General features: G+C 40.7%; 1 protein-coding gene across 1 annotated transcript in view; it reads left to right on the top strand.

Moving 5' to 3' along the window:
- The window catches only part of MAP1B (microtubule associated protein 1B), a 67,992-nt gene extending 45,063 nt beyond the window's left edge, over window positions 1–22,929 (top strand). The window contains 12 exon segments of the mRNA XM_033008694.2: window positions 4,121–4,203; window positions 8,218–8,358; window positions 12,643–13,468; window positions 13,471–13,578; window positions 13,581–14,087; window positions 14,090–14,305; window positions 14,308–14,760; window positions 14,763–14,996; window positions 14,999–18,130; window positions 18,133–19,230; window positions 21,395–21,633; window positions 22,265–22,929. Coding sequence (XP_032864585.2) covers window positions 4,121–4,203; window positions 8,218–8,358; window positions 12,643–13,468; window positions 13,471–13,578; window positions 13,581–14,087; window positions 14,090–14,305; window positions 14,308–14,760; window positions 14,763–14,996; window positions 14,999–18,130; window positions 18,133–19,230; window positions 21,395–21,633; window positions 22,265–22,420 — 7,193 coding nt within the window. The 3' untranslated portion in view covers window positions 22,421–22,929.
- Window positions 22,930–23,530: the final 601 nt, after the last annotated feature.

Raw genomic sequence — 23,530 nt, 5'->3', positions numbered from 1 at the left:
TTATGGGAAGTTTCGTTAGCAAGCCTTGCCAGCTGTCCCATCTAATGCCACCCAGCATGGTGACTTGTGTAACGCAGCAGTCATGTCTTCTGACAGTGAAACAATACTTTAAAGTTCTTTACAATGAAAAAGAGCAGATGCTTAAAGTTGCCAAAGAGCTGTGTTTGAAAGACAACTCAGGTGTCAGAGTTACCATCTTCTGGGAGATATATTCTCCCTTCACCCTTTCTGCCAAGAATTATGACAGGAAAGAATTGCCTTCTTCCTCCGTGTTTACTTTGTGTAGGAATGGCATTGATGGGGAGTGAGTGAGTGCTGGTGTCCACGGGGATGTCAGGAAGGGCTGATGGGAGCCCCTCTGATGAGTAGGTTGCCTACAGCATGCACCCTCATGGACTGGTGTTGCACAAGCATGCCCAGTGAAAAGTGTCAGTAGTGATCCTTGGTTAAACAAGTCTTGACGGAGAGCTTGTTTTCTTTCCCTTACCATTCATTTACATTTTGTGTTTGCATAAATTTAACATAATCACTGTTAAAAGTGGGACCCATGATCACATTGATTGGCCTGGAAAGATCAACTGTGTAAGCTGGAAATCTGTTTAGTCACTTCTCTAGGAGATGTTACTGACACCATCCCCATTTCGATAATCCTACTATAAATGTCACTGATATTTGGCTGAGTAGGGGAGCAATAGGATCCTATGGCCATAGGAACTGGAATGATGCATGTGGAAATCACCTTTTAAGCAATTGTCACATGCAGTTTACTTTTCCTCTCTCTTCTGGTCCTGAATCAAATAGCTGCTGAGACTCTTTATTCATATCTGGTTTTAATTTGAACCTTTACTTAATAAAATCAAGGATGAGCGGATACTTCAATTTCTTCCAAATACAATCAATATTTATTTCTGACAGTCTTTGGATAGGACTTTGAGTTGCTTTCTGGAAACTATTAGCAGGTAAAATCTATCCACCCAGGCACTTCTTTGCAACCTGGAAGTTTCTGCCTTTCTTCCTATGACACATCACAGAAATGTTCTGTTAAATGTGTAGAGATGGGCTGCAAAAATCCATTAGGGTTAATTTGAAGCAATTCCAGAATCTCAGCTTCTCCCACTCTATCTGTAGTTTAGTAAGTTCTCTCTTGCCAGTTTGTGAAATGCTGTTGCTGCTTTCTGCTCCCACACTGTGATAGTTTGTTTCTGTTTGATAAAACTGTTCCTGTGGGAGACTTCTATTTCTTCCAGCTGAGCATCTCAGTGCATCAAGCTGGGCAGTAAGCCTGTGTTGCTCTTACAAAATTGTAAATAGTTTAAAAAAAAAAAAAAAAAAAAAAAAAAGACTAATTTTTTTTTTATTATTTCTCAATAAGTGATGTGGGACCATGTTACCAGTATCATCAAGTAGCCACAACCTTCCCAAGTTTTAGGTGGGATGGGAGCCCCAGTAGTGACTCACACCCTGCCAGTGCTGGGTCCCCACCCTGCATCATAAGCCGCAACGTGTGTTGATGCTGAGGATTTGATGAGGGAAGGCAGCCACGCATGGATCTCTGAACAGGCACTGTGCACATGGTGCAGACCTCTACGCTTGCTGATAGGGATCAGTGCCGAGGTACATGACACCAGTGGATCTGTGTGTCTGGCCCACGAGAACATCGTGTGAAACCAGCATAGGTGCTGGTCAGCAGGAGTTACGACTCCTCAGGTCAAAACCCTCCCAGTTACACAGATGCACAACTTGGAGCAGCTTCAGTGAAGCCCAGAGTGGGTGCTCTGAGTCAGGTGGAAGCTATGCATCTTTGCCTAACTTTGCATGTGCCTAATTGCATTTCTTTTCTACCTGTGATAAATGAGCTAATGTATAATCATGTATGAGGCTTAGTCTGGCCTGAAGCAAAGTGTGTGCTCAGTGACACCAGCTATTAAGAGAGAAATTTCTGTGGAAACTGAAGGGTAGTGATTTCTTTTGTTTCCTTACCAACAGTAAAGACTATATTAAATAAGCTCTGCCTAACCTCTGAATTTCAGGGAAATCTGCAGAATAACAAAAATATCAGATCACAGAGCATCTTCTGAAGGAATCTGTGGTAACAGAGCCATCTGTATATTTTATTGAATGTAACCTTATATATGCATTCCTGTTAAGCAAGGAAGGAGAGCTATAAAAATAAATTGAATTACAAAGGGTAATGCCAGAACTGGATGCTGCAGAACGAGACTTGCCCTCCTCCCCTTTTCTGGTATACAGTCTGTCTCCTTCTTTCAAATAAATATAGCAAAAAGAATATATGTTAAGAAAACTAAGTTTCTTCAAACGAATTAGATTAATACCCACAAGTCTCTAGGCACTTTCGTGCACAAAAGAGTGAACTGCAACCCCATCTCACACTATACTTGAGAACTTTAATTTTTTTTTTCTTTCTCCTTCACTTTCTATCATCCGATTGTAAGCTCTTACAGATACAAATGCAGAGCTTCCCCAGAGCAACAGCAGAAGACGCAGCACATTCCGAGCTGGGTGGGCAAGGCGGCGGAGGAAGAGGAGGGCAGGAGGGGTGCAGGCAGGCCGAAGAGGAGGGGAGCATCCCTGGTGGAGGCAGGGCTCGCTGCCTGGCGGGGGGCTGCCCGGGGAAGGGCCGGGGCAGCACGGAGCCTGCCCCGAGGTGGGGGTGGTGTGGGAAAGGGCGGCTGCCCACCCTCTCAGGCTGCCCCCATGCACCCGGCCCTCTTGGGAATGCAGAGATCCTTTCAGCGTGTCCATTCTCGGCCTTGTTATTTTACGTCTCTTTGCAGGGGGGATTTTCTAAGTTGGCAAATAGGTGGTTTGTTCTGTGTCCTTTGTACTTCCTTTTAAGCACAATTAATTATTTTAATTGATTAATATTGCACCGAGCAGGAAGGGACAGCTCCTCTGCTTTTTTTGGTCTAATTACCAGTCTGGATTTCTGAATGACAATAGGGCTGCTAATTAATCTCACTGCAGTTCTCACAGAAAGAGATCCTGATAAGAACTGGCCAATTAACATAAGAAAAAAAAAATGTCAAGAGTCCTGTTGTGTTTTTCTGTCATCCACTCCAGTCAGATGAATATCACTATTAAATACAGAGACAGAATAAGACTAAGCAGGAGCACCAGTGGGCCATGGGGCTCCTCCAAACTTCCCCAGACATTATTTATTCATGAGTTAGCTGTTATTTGGATGCCCGTTCACTCTTGCTGCCTAACATTGCTTGCTACGGTTTTTATAAGCAGGAGGAAGATGAACCAGGGCAGTGCGGCAAGTGTTTGACCATGCCAACAGGGAATTTCTGACAGTGACCTGATGTTAATCAATATTAGCAGAAGGCTGACAGGGCAGTTTTGTCAGGGTGGGTCCCAGGTCTGGTGTGGCTGGGGGCCTGGGGTCCACGTGGGGTGTTGCCTGGTTCGGGAGCACTCCCACAGTGCATGACAGGGAGCACACAAGTGCCATGCAGGATGGTGCTGGTGGTGGTGGGCAGTGGGGGCAACCCTTGGGCTCCTTTACATGTCTCACAAATTGTGCTTGTTAGCCATGGTAGCGCCAGCATACAGCCCAGGTATTCACTTCACTTCTTGCAGGGGAAGTTTGCAGCCTGTGCTGACTTTTCTGCTGCTGCAGCTAAGCTGCTAATAGTTCCTGGATAAACTAATTTAAAACCACCTGAGCATGTTACAGCAATGTGTAATCTCAGCTGTGGTGTAGGTACATCCATGAAAATACAGGGCCAGATGCTCAACTGAGACACGGTCCCTGATCCACACCAGCAATTTGAGACCAACATGAGTTACAGGGACTCCTCCAGCCATGGGAAGGGACAAGACCTTCTGCTGTTGCCAGGTTTTTTTCATCACCTTGAATTTTCTGGAGTGGTGTTTCTGGCCCATAGGACCACATGCCATGGGTGTTTCTGAAGAGGTGAACAGTACAGCTATTGCTGAGGCTGCTGTGTGCTGCTCTGGGTGACCAGAAAACTGTTGGGCAGTGGGATGTACAACAAGCTCATGGAAATCACTGGTTTAAGCCATGCTGGTTGAATTTAATTTCTCTATTTTTTGTTTTTGTTTTGTTTTTTTTTTTTTCTCTTTGTGCTTGCAGGTCAAAAGATTCTTCACCACAGAAGTGATGTCTTAGAAACTGTAGTCCTAATCAATCCCTCAGATGAAGCAGTTAGTACTGAGGTAAGTCAGAAATACTTGGATATGTCATAAAAGTTCTGTTAAGTGGACAGGATGAGAGCAGTGAAGCAGATGTCATTGAGATGAGTCTTGAATATCAGTTACCGCCTTCCATTTCAGTGACTGAAAAATCCCAATACTGTCTTTCAGAATCTTAGCAGACTAAGAGCAGGTCCTAACTGTGGATGAAAGGACATGTTAGGAGCAAATATAATGAAAAGCATCAGACATCCCTTGATTTTCTCCCTGGTTTCCCAGACTGACAAAACATCAGAGGCATAGGACAGAAATAGACCTCTGATCCCAGTATTCCTTTTTTCATAATGCACCAAATTCCCTTCTTGATGAAGTAGAGGCAGCTGTGGTGAAACTGCATCTGCTTTTCTTCTGCTCCTTCATTGTTTGGTAGCTCTGGATGCCTATTTTACACATGAAAAACATGCCTGAAGGTGACATGAAATAAATTTAGATCTTTGAGAAGAATTACCAGGTATGTGATGGTGACCCTAGGTTGATCTAAAAGTCCTTCTCAAAGCATGTGATGTGATCAATGAACTCTGGAGAGTGCCCCAGAAAAAGACTGTCAATTCCTCATGAACTTGCTAGAATAGAGTCAAAGAACTGAGTGTGTAGCTCAAAAAGAAAATTGACGGATTTAACTAGTGATATTGAAGGTTGAAAAAACAGGGATAATTGCATTGCTAGCCTGTTCTTGGAACCACTAACATAGTACCATTTTTGTTGGGAAATTAAGAAGCTCTGTTTGTAATACATAGTGGAAAATCTATTTTGTTACCAACCTTAAGTGATATTAAGCACAAGCAGGAGGAAGGACTCCAAAACAAATGAATTTTCTGAAGTTATAAAAGTTTAAATAAGTCACCTTACTTAATGGCAGCTCATTCACTGAAAAACTATGCATCAAAATCTTTTACAAGGCATTGCAGGCATTTGTTAAGGAGCAAGGGGGTCAGCTGGGTAGCAGCTCTTAATACACTAAGGCATTCAGAATAAAAAGCTATAAAGTGTATGTGTGTGTGTCTAAGGAGGGGAGAGCCAAAGGAACTGCCAAAAGTAGGGAAATGCTGTTTCTGTCACTGTTGCTCGTCACACTGTTGAAGGATGACCACATGGAAGAACACAGTCTGAGGCCCATTAATGACTTCTGAGCCCTGGCTTTACTCCTTTGGCTCTGGAAGATGTTTGGCTAGGTTACTGTTAATGTCCTCTCGCTAGACTGTGGGAGGCAATCTTTTCTTCTCTTTCATCTTGCCAAACTGGTCACAGCCAGAAGTTACAGGCTGAGATTTATCTTGGCTGGCTAAGCAAGACTCTGACTGGACACAAGCCAGAAAAAGACAATAAGAAAGAGGCAGGGGATTTAAATCAGAGGTTGGAATAGACATGCTCTGCACATTATGGCAAGTAGAAAACTTAGTTTCATATATCAAGAGATTTCCATGTTACATCTGGGGAGACAGTGATACACTATAGAGCTCTGACTTCAAGAGAAGATGAATTTGAATCTATCCATTCAGGAAAAAAAAGGAAAACTATATTAAAAGAAATTCCTGCTAATATGTCTGGTAAAAGCCATACCGATGGTAGTCTGAGTGCAGATCTGCCCAAAGCTCCTGTCATGTTCTGTCAACTGCCAGAAATACCTCCCAGAAGAGAGAGGCCCAAAGGGAGAGAGTGTACCTTTCCCAAAGAAACAATTTTCTGAAGTCCCCGCGAACAGTTACTTCCTTCTTAAAAAGACCCCACTCCATTGCTCTAACACTCCTGTAACTGTCCTGTCGGTCTGGGAAACTGCTGATCTGCTGGTGCTCCTGTCTCTGCTCACACTCCATCTTTACCTACATTTTGACTGAGGCTACCTCTTGCTGTTTGCTTCCTTCAAAAAGTTTGGGACTTCAAGCAAGGGTAAAGCTGAACAGAATCACCACATTGCAGTATTTTTTTCTGAAATGATGTGGTCTTGAAGTCAGGAGATGAATTTCTGGTAGTCCTTCGGAAAGCCTTGGTTATACCCAGACACAGAATTTATGTGTCTCTTGAAAGTCTTCTTTGTGTATCATACTTTATGCTCTGTAATCTGCAAGCATTTATTTACTTTTTTCTTGCCATAGTTTGCTAGCTCTGCAGAATGTCTTTCATCATCAATTAATAAAATAGGTTGAAGGGGAATTATGTGACAGTCACACATCAGTGATTCAAAAGTCAGGAAATAATTTTGCTGTTGGAAAACCTGGTGGGTTTACACATAAATTGGCAGACTGCCCAGAACTGCTGATAGCAACAAGAGAAAATGTGGAAGAGGAAGCCCGTTCTCTCATGGTTTTAATACAGCTAAAACAGACAAGATTTGAGCAGTACACATCAGACAGCCAGCTGCACTTATCTGTATTTTTATCTGAAATAGAAATAGATAGACTTGATCCAGCAAGGATATTGCTGGATTTATAATTATTTAGTGCAACTAGTGACAGACCAGCATTAGTCCTGTGTTTAATTAAAGGAACTTTCTGCTGTTTAGCATCAGGTCACTTATTTAATAACAATGGGAATGTGATAGAGTTGGGATCTTCTTTCAGATACATAGTTTCCAGTGCCTCTTTCTGCTTGTATTGGAAATTCATGTTGTTCAGCAGATTCAGGCTGAGCCTTCCTGACTCAGCCTGCCTGGCCTGAGCAAGAATTATTTATTTAAAACAACTGATCGCTTAACAATCAATATAAAAATTTGAAAGAATAGCTTGCTAGGAGAGCTGAGGTGATTATGTTATCATCATGGAGATGGAGCTTGGATGCAATATCATGTGGAGTTGTTCCAGATGGACTCTGCTCATTTAGTTTAATACATGGAGAGTCTTGTTCTGGAATCCCTATTCTCATTTAACTTAATTCCTCCTTAAACTGAGGAATTAGTGCACTTGAAATTCATACGTTACCATAGGCTGAGTTGATTTTTCAGTGTTGGACAAGACTTTTGAAGTATTTGCAAAAAATTCACTCAACAATACAGAATTTTACACAAGTTTTGTTTACTTTAGTTTTTTTCTTAAATTTTAGTTCAATTCATCGTACAGAAATCTACTAAATATATGGATTTCTCTTAGCATGCAAATAAATCTCCCCCTGGGGGGAAAGAGAAATTATTAGTAGCTGTAGTGAGGGTCAAGTAAAGTGGTAGGCATCTACTTTAAAATAGTGAAGAGTTATTGCAAAATGCAGAAGAAGGTTATTTCTCAGTAGCAAGCTCATTTGTGCCATCAGGCATCCACTTAATCTACTACTGTATGTTGAAAAAGGTCTTGGGTTGACATACTATAAAAACTTATAGCGTCCATAGTTAGTGACATCACAAGATGTTAAATGGTGTATGTGACTGTATGCGAGTGCTTGAAGTTCAAGTTTATGATTATGGCAAAGCAGAATCATCCCTTAACTTTCTAGATGATTCAGGTTACAACAGAATGACAATCTAAATATGACACTTCTATGTGTGAATTGTGGCCATTATTTTTCAGTGACATTTTTGCAACTGAATGACAAGTACTGCTGTACACTGAGAAAAGAAGAACAGCCTTCCAATAACAGAGTATGACACATGCAGTTGTCCCCCATTAGCATGTGGGACACAGTTTACCAAGGCTGTCCCGATACAGTGTTATTAAAATTCACTGAGTTATACAAGGAATATGTTTGCTCATTGAAAATTTTTTTTTTCATTCTAATTTTATTCTGTTCAGCTCCTTTCTCTTTTTTCCATGTCAATAGTTTGATTTATTCATCAGACTTCCTCTCTAATTGCTTCTTGTCTCTCCTTTTTTCCCTTTTGCACCTTTTCCATTGTCTTTTGTAAACAGCACTATACCTTTTTAATGTTTTGATGGTCCTGGGAGACTGCTGCAAAATATGTTTTAGATTGGAGAGATAAACTGCATGTTCTGAGCTGGATATAAAAACACATGGTAGCTCTCGTTATTGATGTATTTCTCTCCTTCACTCTAGGTGCGCTTAATGATCACAGATGCTGCAAGACACAAGCTCCTTGTACTAACTGGGCAGTGCTTTGAAAACACGGGAGAACTCATTCTTCAGTCAGGATCCTTCTCCTTCCAGAACTTCATTGAGATCTTCACGGATCAAGAGGTGTGTTCAGAAAAGTGTCTTCCATACATTGTTGTGTGATGGCAGAGGTTTCTAGGAGACTAAAAATGGCCCTCTGTGGTGTTAGAGTTAGCATCGGCAGCCTGGTGCTGATGCTCTTTACTCTTATTATAAGCTATCTTTCAAAACATTTAATTTACTTTAGATTTGATGTAAATTGCCTAACAAATGAATGAAATTTTAATTTGGGGAATTAAAGTGTAACTTCCAGAAACAGAAAATCAAGGAACCTTTTGACAATGGAAAAAGATACAGCTGTGTTTAAAATACAGGTTGTTTATCTAAGGTGCACATACAAAGCAATCAAATTGAACTTGACACCACGTTCTTGCCTGGTGGCATCTAAGTAATAGGTGACATTAAATAAGACAGAAGCTGCCTCTTGGAATAGCTGTAGTTTTTTGCACCACCAACCTGCTCGGCTTCTTTGTAGTACTGTTTAAAATTTGGCCCATGAAATCTATAAATCTTGCAAATTTTATGCATCAAAAAGATACGTATGAAGTATACCAGGGTTTAGTGCCGTTTGTTTCATGACTTGTTATTTTGCTGTCTTGCTTAATGTACTGTGTCTGAAAGCTCCCATAGGGCAGGAACCCATAGTAAACAAGCTGTCACAGTTAATTTGGCAGCTGTGTAAAGTATATATTTAAATAAACTATATGGCTGCATCCCTAGGAATTTAGATTCCAAAAGTAATCAGGAGTATGTCAGTGAAGAGAGATTTGAAAGTTCAGCACTGAAAAAGCGAAGTTTGCATGAGCTCCAGTGTGACCTTATTGTATCTATTTGATCCTATTCTCAAAGCCTCTTTGTTCAGCATATGGTTGTAGAGGTGGGGAAAGAGCTGGATTCCTGCTCTCTGAAACACGTGTGACGCCTAAAACTCACTGGCAGTTCACAGAGTTACTTTTCTGTGAAATTGCAAACCCATGCTCCTTGCATCTCTGGCTAATTAGTGACACATAATTACTTTACAACTACATGTAAAACTAGATGCAAATCTTACCATTACCACTAGAAAACAAAATTGTTGGCTGGAAAGCGGAGGGTGGTGGTTGGACATGGGTTAAAGCTGCCGAGGGATTGCCGCAGTGGTGGGCGTCCAGGGTGTACTCCCGTGGGCTATGAGTAAGGCTCACTTGGCTTATCTCCATGGCTGGCAGCAGGCTCACCAGCCAGCCAGCATGGCTCTTTGGAAGTGTTGGCTTCCAGCTTATTGTTTCTGAAGCCTTGGGCTCTCACTGGTTCTACAAGATTTCACAAAAGTGAAGAAAGATTGCATTTGCCATACTGCAGTCTGTGTATGTGACATTTTTCAAAGGGTCCCATTAGAGGGAAATTTTTAGGTGGTCTACAGATTGGAAAAAAAAGGTTAGAAAAAAGAGCCAGAAAAAAAGTGATTAATGGTGATCAGAAGAAAGAATTCCTGTGCTGTCCTGACTCTGGTGGACTTGGCAGTGTTAGGTTTATGGTTGGACTCAATGATCTTAATGGTCTTTTCCAACCTTAATAATTCTATGAGTCTATAAGCATGTAAGGTTTGATGAGTATCGTGTAGAGTTGGTGTTTCTGGCCTCTGACCATTCTTATGTCACTGAACCAAACCTGAACTATGGTCAAAGAATGTGCTTATAAATAAGTAAATACCCTTTGGGGGATGCTCCTATGAAGTCTAATTCAGAAATCCATCTCTAGTGTACAGAACTTCCTGCAGGCAATGCCTAAAAGTGGTGTTTTCAAATTCTCTTGTACCAGAAGATTGAGGATGTCCCATTCCCACTGCCTCTGCAATAACAGCTGGCAGAGGAAAACCTTTGGTTTTACCTTTGTGGTCCAGGGTTTGAAACAGTCTTGTGTTTTCTCTGAGCAGCCAACTTGCTGTTTGCTATCACCAGTTGTGACACCTTTAAAACTTGAGGATTCTTCAACAGATGTCTCTCAGTGCTTGAAAAGATGATCAGGTTCGCAGATAAATTTCTTTGCTCCCAGAGTGACTTTGAACCCGGAGAAGAGAAGGAGCGGTTACATCTCTATGTTATCAAATAACATAAGCAGTGGAATTATTGATATCATTGGTGACATCGGCTAAAATGCAAATCCACTGACCCCTTTTCTGATGCATTCTTGAACTTGTTATTCATAACAGATATGATCTGTGTCTGATTTTTGTCCAACTTTTCATTGGCCTTGGTTACCAGTGGCTTAAAACCATCTGCATTATGTGTGCCAACTTTTAGAAGCAAAGAAATTCAGAATTTTGGTGTATGAAGCAGAAATCCAAATATGGTATTATATGAACTTGAGCGGAATAACCCCAAACCATGGCCTGGTATATTCATTATCCCAATGTATTACCATATGTTTTTTGTTTTGTTTTGTTTTATCTAGCCAGAAAATTCACCCTACATGAGAAATAGTCTGTACTCAAGTTATCTCCTTATGGGTGCAACAGACTTTGATTTATTCATCCAGAGGAAGTGAACTTTTACTATTTTTGTCTCTGCCTAATAATGTGTTTTCAACTCTGGTCAGAGACACAGCTTAAGGAGTACACTCAAGATCCTAAATTCATTTCAGAGCTGTGGTCTGTGTTGTCCCTCTTTTCTTCTGCAATAAACAGCAGGAATATTTCTCCTATTTTCCTTATCTTTCATCCTTTTCATCCTTTTCTCCTTTTTATTTTGTTTTGCTTTTTTTTTTTTCCTTTGCTCCTTTTCAGACAAAGCCTTGTCTGATTTATGGGTGAGATTTATTTATACTCCAGTCAAATGGTTTGGATACTCAGTCAGGCTGACAAAGGAATATAGAACATATTCATTTTCTGCTTTATTTAGGTATTTTTCTTTGGATAATAGTCATTGCGTCTTTGTTGAGGATTTTTTTTATAAATTCTGGAAATAAATGATGTAACACAAAGAAAGGAAGTGAGTCATATACACACAGAGGCCCAAAGAGATCTAATGCAATCAAACATCATTAATTTTTTATATTTCACTTCTTCTGCTGATTCAGCTTGTGGTCCAAGACTTTCAAATTATTCAGCTGTAACGTAATCTATGTCATCTTAATGAAAACTGTTCTTACAGCTTAAACTGAACACTGAGTCTGTGCAAATAAGGTTGTGGTATTTTGCATGATGATGTGCTGGCATATTTTTCACTGACATTTTATGTCTGAATTACTTCTTTAAAGAAATTTACGTGATTTGGTGGTCTCTTTGTTAAGAGCAAATAGAACAGAAATGGGCTACATTTAACCTAATTGTCAGTAAAAAAAATAAAAGCCAAATTAAAGTATCTGTGGAACAGGGAGAAGGTATGAAATATGTCATAATTTCTCATGTTTGTTTGTCTACTAATCGGAGACCATCAAATATTGGTATTTTTATTCTGACTGGAACAGAACAACAGCTCTTCATATTATGGCATAGAACTTCTTGTTTTCTGTGCCTTTGTTTTAGCAGCTGGTCTTGGTACTGATGGTACCAAATACTGTCAAAATTAATGGAGTTATTCTAGATTTCAACTTTTGTGGTCCATGAGTTCAAAATGAAAATAATGACAAGAGCATTTTTAACCCTAATTCTTTCTGGCTCTTTCTTGCATTTCTGAAGCAATAACACATTTCTTAGTGTTCTGGAGAACTCTCTTGCAGTCTGTCACACTAATCTGGGAGGCATGCTGGCTCTTCAGGAGCCAGCCGACAGAAAGAACTTCAGTAACAGTGATGTGGTAGAACACATCCCGTGAGAGAAGGGCTGAGGAAGGCAGCTGTACCAGGGAGGATGCTGGCCTCATCTGGGTTGCAGTTACTCTCTTCCTGTTAAGAGAATATGCTTTGCCCTTAGATATTTGGCTGGCTCTTCTGGATGTACTGGGGCACCAGGGAGACTCATGAATCAATGACAGAGATAGTGGCAGCTCTGGCAGTGTTAGCCTCATAGTCTTCATACCCTATCAATATAAAAGCTTGTACCATCCTCCTATAAAGGGTGGAGGAGGAAAGGGGGAATCTTGGGGTACTGTCATACTTTGGGCAATAAGGACCAGGAATAAGGTCTTTCTTTGTACTTAAAAAAAAATACAGTAGTAAACTAATTGTGGTAACAGGTTCCTTTAGCTTCTAGGATGGGTACTCACCACTGCAGAAGCAAATGAAAACATTTTTTTTCTATCTGATCAGGAAATACTATATTCTGACATTAGTTGTCATTAAAAAATGAATTTACATGCATCTTCTTGTGTTTTTGTTTTACAAACCTAGATTGGTGAATTATTGAGCACCACACACCCAGCCAACAAAGCCAGCCTAACTCTTTTCTGCCCCGAGGAAGGGGACTGGAAAAATTCCAACCTCGACAGACACAACCTTCAAGACTTTATTAACATTAAACTCAACTCAGCTTCCATATTGCCTGAAATGGAAGGACTCTCCGAATTCACAGAATATCTGTCAGAGTCAGTAGAAGTGCCATCACCTTTTGACATTTTGGAACCTCCAACCTCAGGAGGCTTCTTGAAACTCTCAAAGCCCTGCTGTTATATTTTCCCGGGGGGAAGAGGGGACTCTGCATTGTTTGCAGTGAATGGATTCAATATGCTTATCAATGGAGGATCTGAAAGAAAATCTTGCTTTTGGAAACTTATCCGGCACTTGGACAGGGTAGATTCCATTCTGCTTACTCACATCGGAGATGACAACCTGCCAGGAATCAACAGCATGCTTCAGCGAAAAATAGCTGAACTAGAAGAAGAACAATCCCAAGGGTCTACTACCAACAGCGACTGGATGAAAAATCTAATCTCACCTGATTTAGGAGTTGTATTCCTTAATGTACCTGAGAACCTGAAGAACCTAGATCCTAACTTTAGAGTAAAAAGGAGTGTAGAAGAAGCTTGTTTTACTCTCCAGTATTTAAATAAGTTGTCTATGAGACCAGAACCACTTTTCAGAAATATGGGAAATACGATTGACCCCATCATTTTATTTCAGAAAATGGGAGTTGGCAAACTTGAGATGTATGTGCTTAATCCTGTCAAAAATAGCAAAGAGATGCAATATTTTATGCAGCAGTGGAGTGGTACTAACAAAATAAAGCTGAATTCCTGCTACCAAATGGCCAAGAACTAGACATTCCATTATCCTACTTCACCTCTGTCTCATCCTTGATTGTCTGGCATCCAGCTAATCCTGCAGAAAAATAATCCGAGTTCTGTTTCCTGGAAACAGCACCCAATACAATATTCTAGAAGGACTAGAAAAACTCAAACACTTAGACTTCCTTAAACAACCAATGGTTACACAAAAAGACCTAACTGGGAACATTGCTAGTCCAGCTGTGAAACAAACAAAGTTGAAACAACGAACAGACAGCAAGGAGAGTCTGAAGCCTGCTGCAAAGACACCACCAAGCAAGCCTCTCAGAAAAGAATCTAAAGAGGAAACACCGGAGCCTGCAAAGCCTAGTCTGGCACTGGAAAAACCTCAGAAGTTGGAAAGCAAAGAAAAAGTTCCAGTTAAAAAAGAGAAACCAGCAAAACTGGAGACGAAACCTACAGTGGCAGAAAAAGACCTAACAAGTAAAGAAGAACAATTAATAAAATCTGAAACTCCTGAAAAACAAACTACAGATGTAAAACCAAAAGTGTCAAAGGAGAAGCCAGTGAAAAAGGAAGTCAAAGCAAAACCTGAAGAAAAGAAAGAGGAAAAAAAAAACCAAAGAAAGAGGTTTCTAAAAAAGAGGAAAAAACACCCATCAAAAAAGAGGAAAAACCCAAAAAAGAGGAGATCAAGAAGGAAGTTAAAAAAGAGATGAAAAAGGAAGAGAAGAAGGACACTAAGAAAGAAGTAAAGAAGGAAGCTCCACCGAAGGAAGCTAAAAAAGAAGCCAAAAAAGAGAAAAAGGAAATTAAGAAGGAAGAAAAGAAGCCAAAAAGGACATCAAAAAGGTTCCTAAAGAAACAAAGAAGGCAGCTCCTTCTTCAGCTGAAGCCAAAAAGCCAGCAGCAAAGCCTAAACCACAAAAGAAGGAGGAAACTGCTAAAAAAGAAGCAGTACCTCCTGGAAAGCCAAAGGAAAAAGGAAAAGTTAAGACTGTGAAGAAGGAGATCAAAGTCAGTGGAGCACAAGCTGCCCTTGCAGCAGTTGGAGTCGCTGCCACAACTGTAGCAGCTGTAGCAGCTGAAGAAATAACAGCCAGTGGGAAGGAACTTGAAGCAGAGAGATCCCTTATGTCTTCACCAGAGGATTTAACAAAGGATTTTGAGGAATTAAAAGCTGAAGAAGTAGAAACAATGAAAGAAACAAAACCTCAAGTTGGACTTATAGAGGATGGACTGAAACTCACTGGCACAGTACAAAAAGAGGCCTTTGAAGTACAAAAAGAAAATTAGATAATGAAGGACCTGCCGAGTCCTCTGATGAAGGCATAACCACCACAGAGGCTGAGTGTGAGTGTGAACAGACACCTGAAGAATTGGAACCTGTGGAAAAGCACAGGGTTGATGACAATGAAAAGTTTGAAGATGAGGGAACTGGTTTGGAAGAATCATCTGAAGCAGGAGATTATGAAGAAAAAGCAGAGACAGAAGAAGCTGAAGAACGAGGTGAAGATGAAGAAGAAAGACACCACAGGACACCACAAAACCATATATGGACGAACCACGAAAAATTCAGGAGAGCTCAGAAGAAATAATGGCTGAATCAGATGCTAACATTAAAGATGAAAAGTATTTTGAAAAGGCAGATTATGAGGCATCAGATGAACGGGCTGAGGAAGACAGAGAAGAAGCAATAGAAAAGGCGGAAACTGAAGAGACTGAAGAAGATGAGGAAGACAAAGCAGAAGACATCAGAGACGAGGAGGAAGCTGAAAAAATAGAAGCCGAGGAAGATTATGTGATGGCTGTGGTAGACAAAGCTGCAGAAGCTGGTGAAGTTGAAGATAAATATGGCCTACTCGTAATTACACCAACAAAACGCTCAGAGCCTCAATCTCCAGCAGTTGAACCAGCCTCTTCTATCCATGATGAGACATTACCTGGTGGTTCAGAAAGTGAAGCTACTGTTTCTGATGAAGAAAATAGAGAAGATCAACCCGAGGAATTCACTGCTACTTCAGGTTACACACAGTCTACCATTGAAATATCCAGTGAACCAACTCCAATGGATGAAATGTCAACACCGCGGGATGTTATGAGTGATGAAACTAACAATGAGGAAAGTGAGTCACCCTCTCAGGAGTATGTGAACATTACCAAATATGAGACATCGCTGTACTCTCAAGAGTTTGGCAGACCTAAACTTTCTCCACTTCCAGATGCTTTTAATGGATTATCTGAAGGATCTAAAACAGAAGCTACAGAAGGTAAAGACTATAATGCCTCAGCTTCCACCATCTCACCACCTTCTTCATTAGAGGAAGACAAATTCTGCAAATCTGCGTTCCAAGACGTATACCGGCACAAAGAAAGTGAAATCCAAGGCGCTGCCAAATTAGAAATCAAAGAACCCTATCAAGAAGATGTTGGTGGAAAACTTAGTCCAGCCAAGAGTCCGGCTGACAGTTTGTCCCCTCCATCACCTGTTGCCAAAACACCACTGAGTGAACGTAGTGTGAACTTTTCACTCACTCCCAATGAGATCAAGGTCTCATCTGAGCCTGTCCCCATTGCTACATTGCCTGATGTACATCAAGATGTTGCTGAAGAGCACTGTGCAAGCCCTGAAGATAAAACATTAGAAGTAGCATCTCCCTCACAGTCTGCTGCTGGTAGTGCTGGCCACACACCTTACTATCAGTCTCCCACTGATGAAAAGTCCAGTCAGCTTCCCTCTGAAACTAGTGAAAAGTCAACAGAAGCTCCTGTTAGCTTTGAATTCAGTGAAGTCAAAGATGAGACTGCAAAACCCAGAATAAGCCCTATGGATGAGCCTGTGCCAGATTCAGAATCTCCAATTGAAAAGGTTCTGTCACCTCTACGGAGTCCACCACTGATAGGTTCAGAGACCACTTATGATACATTTCTGAGTGCTGATTTAAAGTCTCCCACAAGAGATTACCAAAGTCCTTCTGAGGGGAAACCTGAAAAAGAAAAATCACCTGTTCATATGAGCCCAGCTTCTGAAGCCAGCTCTGTGGGCCTTTTCCAAGAAAAGCAAGATGAAAAAAGCATGGAGTTTATGGTAATTAAGGAAGGCTTCAGCCTAGAAAGGAAAATGGAGGATACAGAACCCAGCAGCTCCCAGTCTTCACTGATCTTGGATGAGCGGAAGTTAGCAGGTGATCTCTCACCTACTCAAATAGATATCAGTCAGTTTGGTTCCTTAAAAGAAGATACCAAAATGTCAATTTCTGAAGGCACTGTTTCTGACAAGTCTGCAACTCCTGTTGATGAGGTTGTAGCAGAAGACACCTATTCCCATATAGAAGGAGTAGCTTCTGTCTCTACAGCATCTGTTGCTACTAGTTCATTTCCAGAACCAACTACTGATGATGTATCTCCTTCTTTGCATGCTGAGGTTGGATCTCCCCACTCTACCGAAGTTGATGATTCCCTTTCAGTGTCAGTTGTACAAACACCAACAACTTTTCAGGAAACAGAAATGTCTCCATCTAAGGAAGAGTGCCCAAGACCCATGTCAATATCTCCACCAGATTTCTCACCTAAAACTGCAAAATCAAGAACACCAGTGCATGATCACAGATCACCTGAGCAGTCAACTATGTCAGTAGAATTTGGTCAGGAGTCTCCCGAGCAGTCTTTAGCAATGGACTTTAGTAGGCAATCTCCCACTGTAGGCACCAGTATACACCATATATCTGAAAATGGACCAACCGAAGTAGATTTTAGCCCTTCAGATATACAGGAGCCTACTTTTGCACAGAAGATTTCCCCTGTGGAGCAGTCATCTTACTCTCAGGAGAAAGATATTTCAGAAATTATCTCAGTTTCTCAAATTGAAGCGTCATCCTCAACTTCATCAGCTCATACACCTTCCCAGGTAACTTCACCACTGCCAGAAGAAACCTTTTCAGGTGCTGTTCCACCCAGAGATATGTCACTACATTCTTCTTTTACCTCAGAAAAGGTGCAGAGCCTAGGAGAAAAGCTGTCACCAAAGTCTGACCTATCTCCATTAACTCCAAGGGAATCTTCTCCTCTGTACTCTCCTAGTTTTCCAGATTCACCTCCTGCAATCACAGAAGCGGTGTCAGCTAGTCACACACCTTTGTTGTCATTGCAGGTGTCCTCTGGCAAAGGTTTTGGTTACCAGGATCCCCTAACAAAGCACAGTCCAGAACCTTTACTCAGCCCAGAAAAAGAAGATTCAGATAATTGCAGCAGGTCACCGGAAGAACTTAGTTATTCTTATGAGGCCACAGAGAAAGCTACTAGATCACCAGAAGATATTAGCTACTCCTATGAGGCAGTTAGAAAATCTACTAGATCACCTCAAGCGACAGACTATTCCTATGAGACAACTGAGAAAGCTACTAGGTCACCTGAGGCCACGGATTATTCTTATGAGATAATTGCGAAAAATATGAGGTCATCTGAGGCCACAGATTATTCTTATGAGATGACAGGGAAAACCACCAGGTCACCAGGGGTCACAGATTATTCCTACGAGACAACAGGGAAAACCAGTAGGTCACCTGGGGACACAGAATATTCCTATGAGACAACAGGGAAAACCACCAAATCTCCTGAGGCCACAGATTATTCCTATGAGACAACTGGGAAAACCACCAATCACCAGAGGCCACAGATTATTGCTATGAGACCATTGGGAAAGCTGTGAGGTCACCTGATATGGATTACTCCTGTGAGACAAGGAAAACCACTAAGTCACCAGAAACCATTAGCTACTGCTATGAGACAACTGGGAGAACCACAAGGTCACCAGAGTCCATGGTTTACTCCTATGAGACAACTGGAAAACCCTCCAGTTCACCTGAAGCCACAGATTACTCATTTGAGACAACTGGGAGAGCCATCAAATCACTCGAAGCTACCAGCTATTCCTATGACGGAAGTGCACATTTCACTCCAGGAAAAACATTAGCAGAATCCCGTCAAGATGTTGACTTATGCCTTGTGTCCTCTTGTGAATATAAACATCCCAAAACAGAACTGTCACCCTCATTTATCAACCCAAACCCCCTTGAGTGGTTTGCAAGTGAAGAACAGTCTCAAGATCAAGAGAAGCCATTAACTCAATTTGGGGGATCTCAACCACCTTCTGGGGGAAAGCAGCAAGGGCGGCAGTGTGATGAAACCCCTCCCACATCTGTGAGCGAGTCTGCCCCATCTCAAACTGATTCAGATGTTCCCCCAGAGACTGAGGAATGTCCTTCCATCACTGCAGATGCTAACATTGACTCGGAAGATGAGTCAGAAACCATTCCAACGGACAAGACAATTACATACAAACACATTGACCCACCACCTGTGCCAATGCAGGATCGCAGCCCTTCCCCTAGGCACCCTGATGTTTCCATGGTTGACCCAGAGGCTCTGCCTGTTGATCAGAATTTAGGTAAACCTTTGAAGAAGGACCTCAAAGAAAAGACAAAAACAAAAAAGCAAGGTACTAAGACCAAGTCGTCTTCTCCTGTTAAAAAAAGTGATGGTAAATCAAAACAAGTGGCTTCACCAAAGCCAGCTATAAAAGAATCTTTAGACAAAATTTCCAAAACAGCTTCTCCAAAAAAGAAGGAGTCTGTGGAGAAGGCAACCAAAAATATGTCTAATCCAGAAGTAAAGTCTCGAATGGAAGAGAAAGACAAAGACACGAAGAATGCAGCAAATACAACAACATCCAAGTCAGCAAAGACTGCAACCACAGGTAAGGAGAGATAGCAGTTCCCTAGTGCTAAGATTTTCTTAGTTGTTTCAGTGAAGTTAGTTTGCCTTTATATCAGCTGAGAATCTTGTTGTAGCAAATCCCTGAAGAAAGTCCAGGTTTAAAATATAAAGCCAGTGTGTAAAGGCTACATTTAAATGCATTAAATTAATTAATTCAACTTTTGTAATCTGAGAAATTTAAAGTGTCAGTTTGCTTAGAGAGTACATAAAATAGAAAGAATTTAATACTAGCTGTCTTAACTGTTAACCAGCTAATAGCATTAAAAGCACCACTGTAGTAGGTGAAGTGAAATCAACAGCAAAGTGAACCACTTTATTCATTGTAAAAAACAGGTAGGCACAATTCTCTTACCATAAATTAATGAAATCTAATATTGTGGGAGGCAAAGGTACTATTGGCCATTGGAAGCTCTTATTACTTTACTGGATTAATTTTAAAAGGAGCATTAAAAAAATTATAACAGTAGTAAGAGCACTTTCAGTGAACTATGCATAATCCAGTTAAAGTCTTATTCCATCACTGATGACTAAGCATACAGAAAGTTAATGTAATTTTGAATGACTGTTGTGTGTTCTAAGTAGTAATAAAATATGAATTAGATTACTGAAGGAGGCATTGTGCTAATCTTTTGTTTCCGGCAGATCTTGTTAGACTGTGTTTGGGGGATATTTTGATTTTGCAGCTGTCAGGACTGCTGTCATGTTGAAAGCATTTTTACAAGGAGCAGGTCTAGCATTCAGTACAGACCAACCAGCCTTCAACAACTGTCTTTAGCTTCCTCATCTTAAGTGTTATACTGTTTCTTTCTTACACCATTGTTTGCATGTCTCTGTTAGATGTGTTTCAAAGCAGCAGTATAGTTCTGCATGCTGAACCTTTCTCCAGCACTTTAGCTCTGTATGAGATTCTTCTTCCTTAAAGCATATTTCCCAGGTAAATGCTAAAGCAGAAGACAAGGCTATTTGATAATGTCATTTAGGTGTAAAATATAACATCTAATATTTTAACCAGTGTTGGTATCCACAATTCAGAATTATATAGCACAGATTTGTCGTAATAAAGGTGATAGAAGATTTTATAACATAACCAACAGTAAAACCGCTCTAATTCAGAAAAACTTATCGTATTATGGTGTTTATTTGACATTTTGCCCTGTGACGAACGGCAGGACAGGCTAGACAACTGTAATGGGCTTTGCTGGCCTTACACTATGTGACCCTAAATAGAGCGTATTGCTCAGATAATTGTTTACCAAGCTTTATCCTCTGTAACAACATGAGAAGGCTAACAGAACATAAATGGTGATCATGCAGATAAAATTACTGGTTGAGTCCTGCTTTTCAGTTCACACCATGATCCAGCACATAGCAGAAGCCCCTTTTTTTGAGTAGCATTTTTAATGTGTTTAAAATTTGAACTTCCTTTTGACTGAAGCTCTTCTTAGAACAATTACTATACTATGTACAACAGCAAAAACATGCTTCCTCCTACTTTTGTGGTAAGTGGCTAATTTGTGTATGCAAACAAGGATCCATCAGGCAAGCAAACACTTCTTCCCTGCTCACTGAAGTAACGGCTTTACAAGTTTCTTTGTACTCCCAAGTTCCTCTTTGACTCTCTTTCTGCTCACACATAGTAGCTTCCTGATGCACCTGTAAGGCAGTCTGAGCATATCAACAGCTACCATGTCTTGCTATGTGCTGATACCGCAAATCTCAGGACTGCTTCAAATCTGCATGGCTCTCTGTGTGACCCGAAGTTTTATAATTGTTCATACCTGAGACTTTCAAAAAGCTGTACTTCTTAACCTGGAAATTAATACCACTATTTATTGAATGGTAATTCAATAATCACAGCCCTGTGTAGTAATTTTGGGATAATAGTATTATATTAGTGAGAAGAGTTCAGTCAATTTTTGGTTATGTGGTAGTGAGTTTTTATTGTATTATATAGTTAGAGTTATTCAGATTTTTCCTCCCATTACAACTGTAGTTGGGATACAACAAAGCTGGAATGTGTCATTAGATGTAGGAGGGTAATACCGTAATTGGACATATCTCACCTCAGTGGTTATAACAGCAATTAATAAATGCATGTTTTTAACCAGCCTGTGATGTATTCTTTTGTTGCTTGATTTCCAAAGGACCTGGGAATACTAAGGTGGCAAAATCTACAGCAGTGCCTCCAGGACCTCCAGTGTATTTGGATCTGGTGTACATTCCCAACCACAGCAATAGCAAGAACGTCGATGTTGAGTTTTTCAAGAGGGTGCGGTCATCCTACTATGTGGTGAGCGGGAATGATTCTGCAGCTGAGGAGCCAAGCAGGGCTGTTCTGGACTCCCTGCTAGAGGGCAAAGCACAGTGGGAGAGTAACATGCAGGTATGCTCTTCATTGTTATCACTCCTTGGAAATTTAACCTTCTCTGGGATGCAACAGCAGGAAGCCAGAGCGCCTCTGGAGTGGACGGCAGCTACTGGGGCTGGGGTCCCCAGGCTGGACATCTCATTTCACAGATGATGTGAGCAGACACCTGAGTGAAGTATAGAGCTGCATTGCACTCCGTTGCTTCCCCATTTCTAACCCTGCTGACCTGTTCTGGTGAATAAAACAATTGGGAGCTGGTTTACAGGGCCATTTGGCTGCTTCATCTTGTTACTATAGCATATATGATCCAAGTTTGGAAGCATTGCAATTTGTAAGTAGAAAAGAAAAGCAAATGTTTCACAGTTTATATAGTAATCATGTACACTTGGAAACATCATACACCTTTGCATCATGATCAATAAATGAACAAAATATTTTGGTATAATATTTATTTATTTATTTATTCATTTATTTATTTATTTATCTATCTATTTATTTATTTATTTCCTTTTACCCATCCATTTATTCAAGTATTTATTGCATGAAGACCCACTCTTTCCAAAAGAAAAACGTAATTCTTGGCCAGGGCTTCTTACAAATGTTTCTGTTGTCCATTCCTCAGGACTTCTCCTGTTTTGTATTGCAGGTTACCTTAATCCCAACCCATGACTCAGAAGTGATGAGGGAATGGTACCAAGAGACCCATGAGAAACAGCAGGACCTCAACATCATGGTTTTGGCAAGCAGCAGCACTGTTGTTATGCAAGACGAATCTTTTCCTGCATGCAAGATTGAACTGTAAGAATGAGACCATGCACCGCAAGATTAAACTTTGTTTCCAGAAATTCTTCAGTTTGAAAACACCTTTTCTAAAAAATCAACCCATCTATTTCAACTGCTGAACTATATACCTGCCAAATGCTATACTGTGTCACAGTGATGCAAGTCACTAATATTTTTCAGACTTTGCTGATTGCTAAGGGAAATAACAGTATTCCCATAGTAGGGTTCAAATTACTGCAAAAATACAGATCCAGTTTCATCTCTGCTGAACGTTTGGAAACCATGCACTAGCAACCCCAACTGACTTCTACCAGGTAGAGGCATTTGCCCTCTAAAGAAACACAAGGAGATAGAGAGAGGGGTAGGAGGAGAAAGTAATAAATAATTAGATCTGCATTAGTCTCATGGCAATAGATGTATCGCTTACTGCAGTCTGCTTATGCTCTCACATGAAAAGGAAGTTTTAAATTTATATCAATCTGAGCTATCGCAATGGGGATACTTTTTACAGAATTAAGGTAGCTGAAAAATAAAATGAAACAGAACATGACTAGGAAGGAACGTACAACCTAAATGCTGATCAGCAGTTTTCCACTTTAATTTGAACTCTGCATACTGACATACCATAACAATCATAGGCCAAATATGCATGTAGTCTGCACCCCATCCAGAAGTCTAAAACCTTTATTTCAACATGCAGAATTGTTGGTCTAAGGCATGCTCCCACTGAAAGTCCACTCACTCCAGCCAGAACTGACCAGTCCACATGCTTAAACGCCCATGTCCACTCTTGATTTACCGAAGCAAAATACCAAAGCAGCTGGGAGTACATACAGTAGACAATTTGCCTTAGAAAGTGACTTGAATGTACAAAGAAACTTGATGCACTTATTTTTTAATGTTGAGACAGCAAATTTATAAAACATCTGTGTAGGATCATAGTTACACCAGTAAAGAAGTATGAATGTGCATGTGTGGTACTAGAAACCTTTCTGACTGGTCAAATGGCTTGGTGCTATGAATTCTGTGTGTTAACTATGTGAACGCTTCACTGATGCACCTGGACAGCTCAACAAGGCAAGATGAGCACTTTTTTTGAAAGCTTCTTTTGTACTGTGGAAGCAAGATT

Source organism: Tyto alba, unplaced genomic scaffold (genome assembly GCF_018691265.1).
Source record: "Tyto alba isolate M040663 unplaced genomic scaffold, T.alba_DEE_v4.0 Super-Scaffold_42, whole genome shotgun sequence".
Taxonomy (NCBI): domain Eukaryota; kingdom Metazoa; phylum Chordata; class Aves; order Strigiformes; family Tytonidae; genus Tyto; species Tyto alba.
Note: the sequence above shows the minus strand (reverse complement) of the source record. Positions and strands in the feature narration are given on the sequence as shown.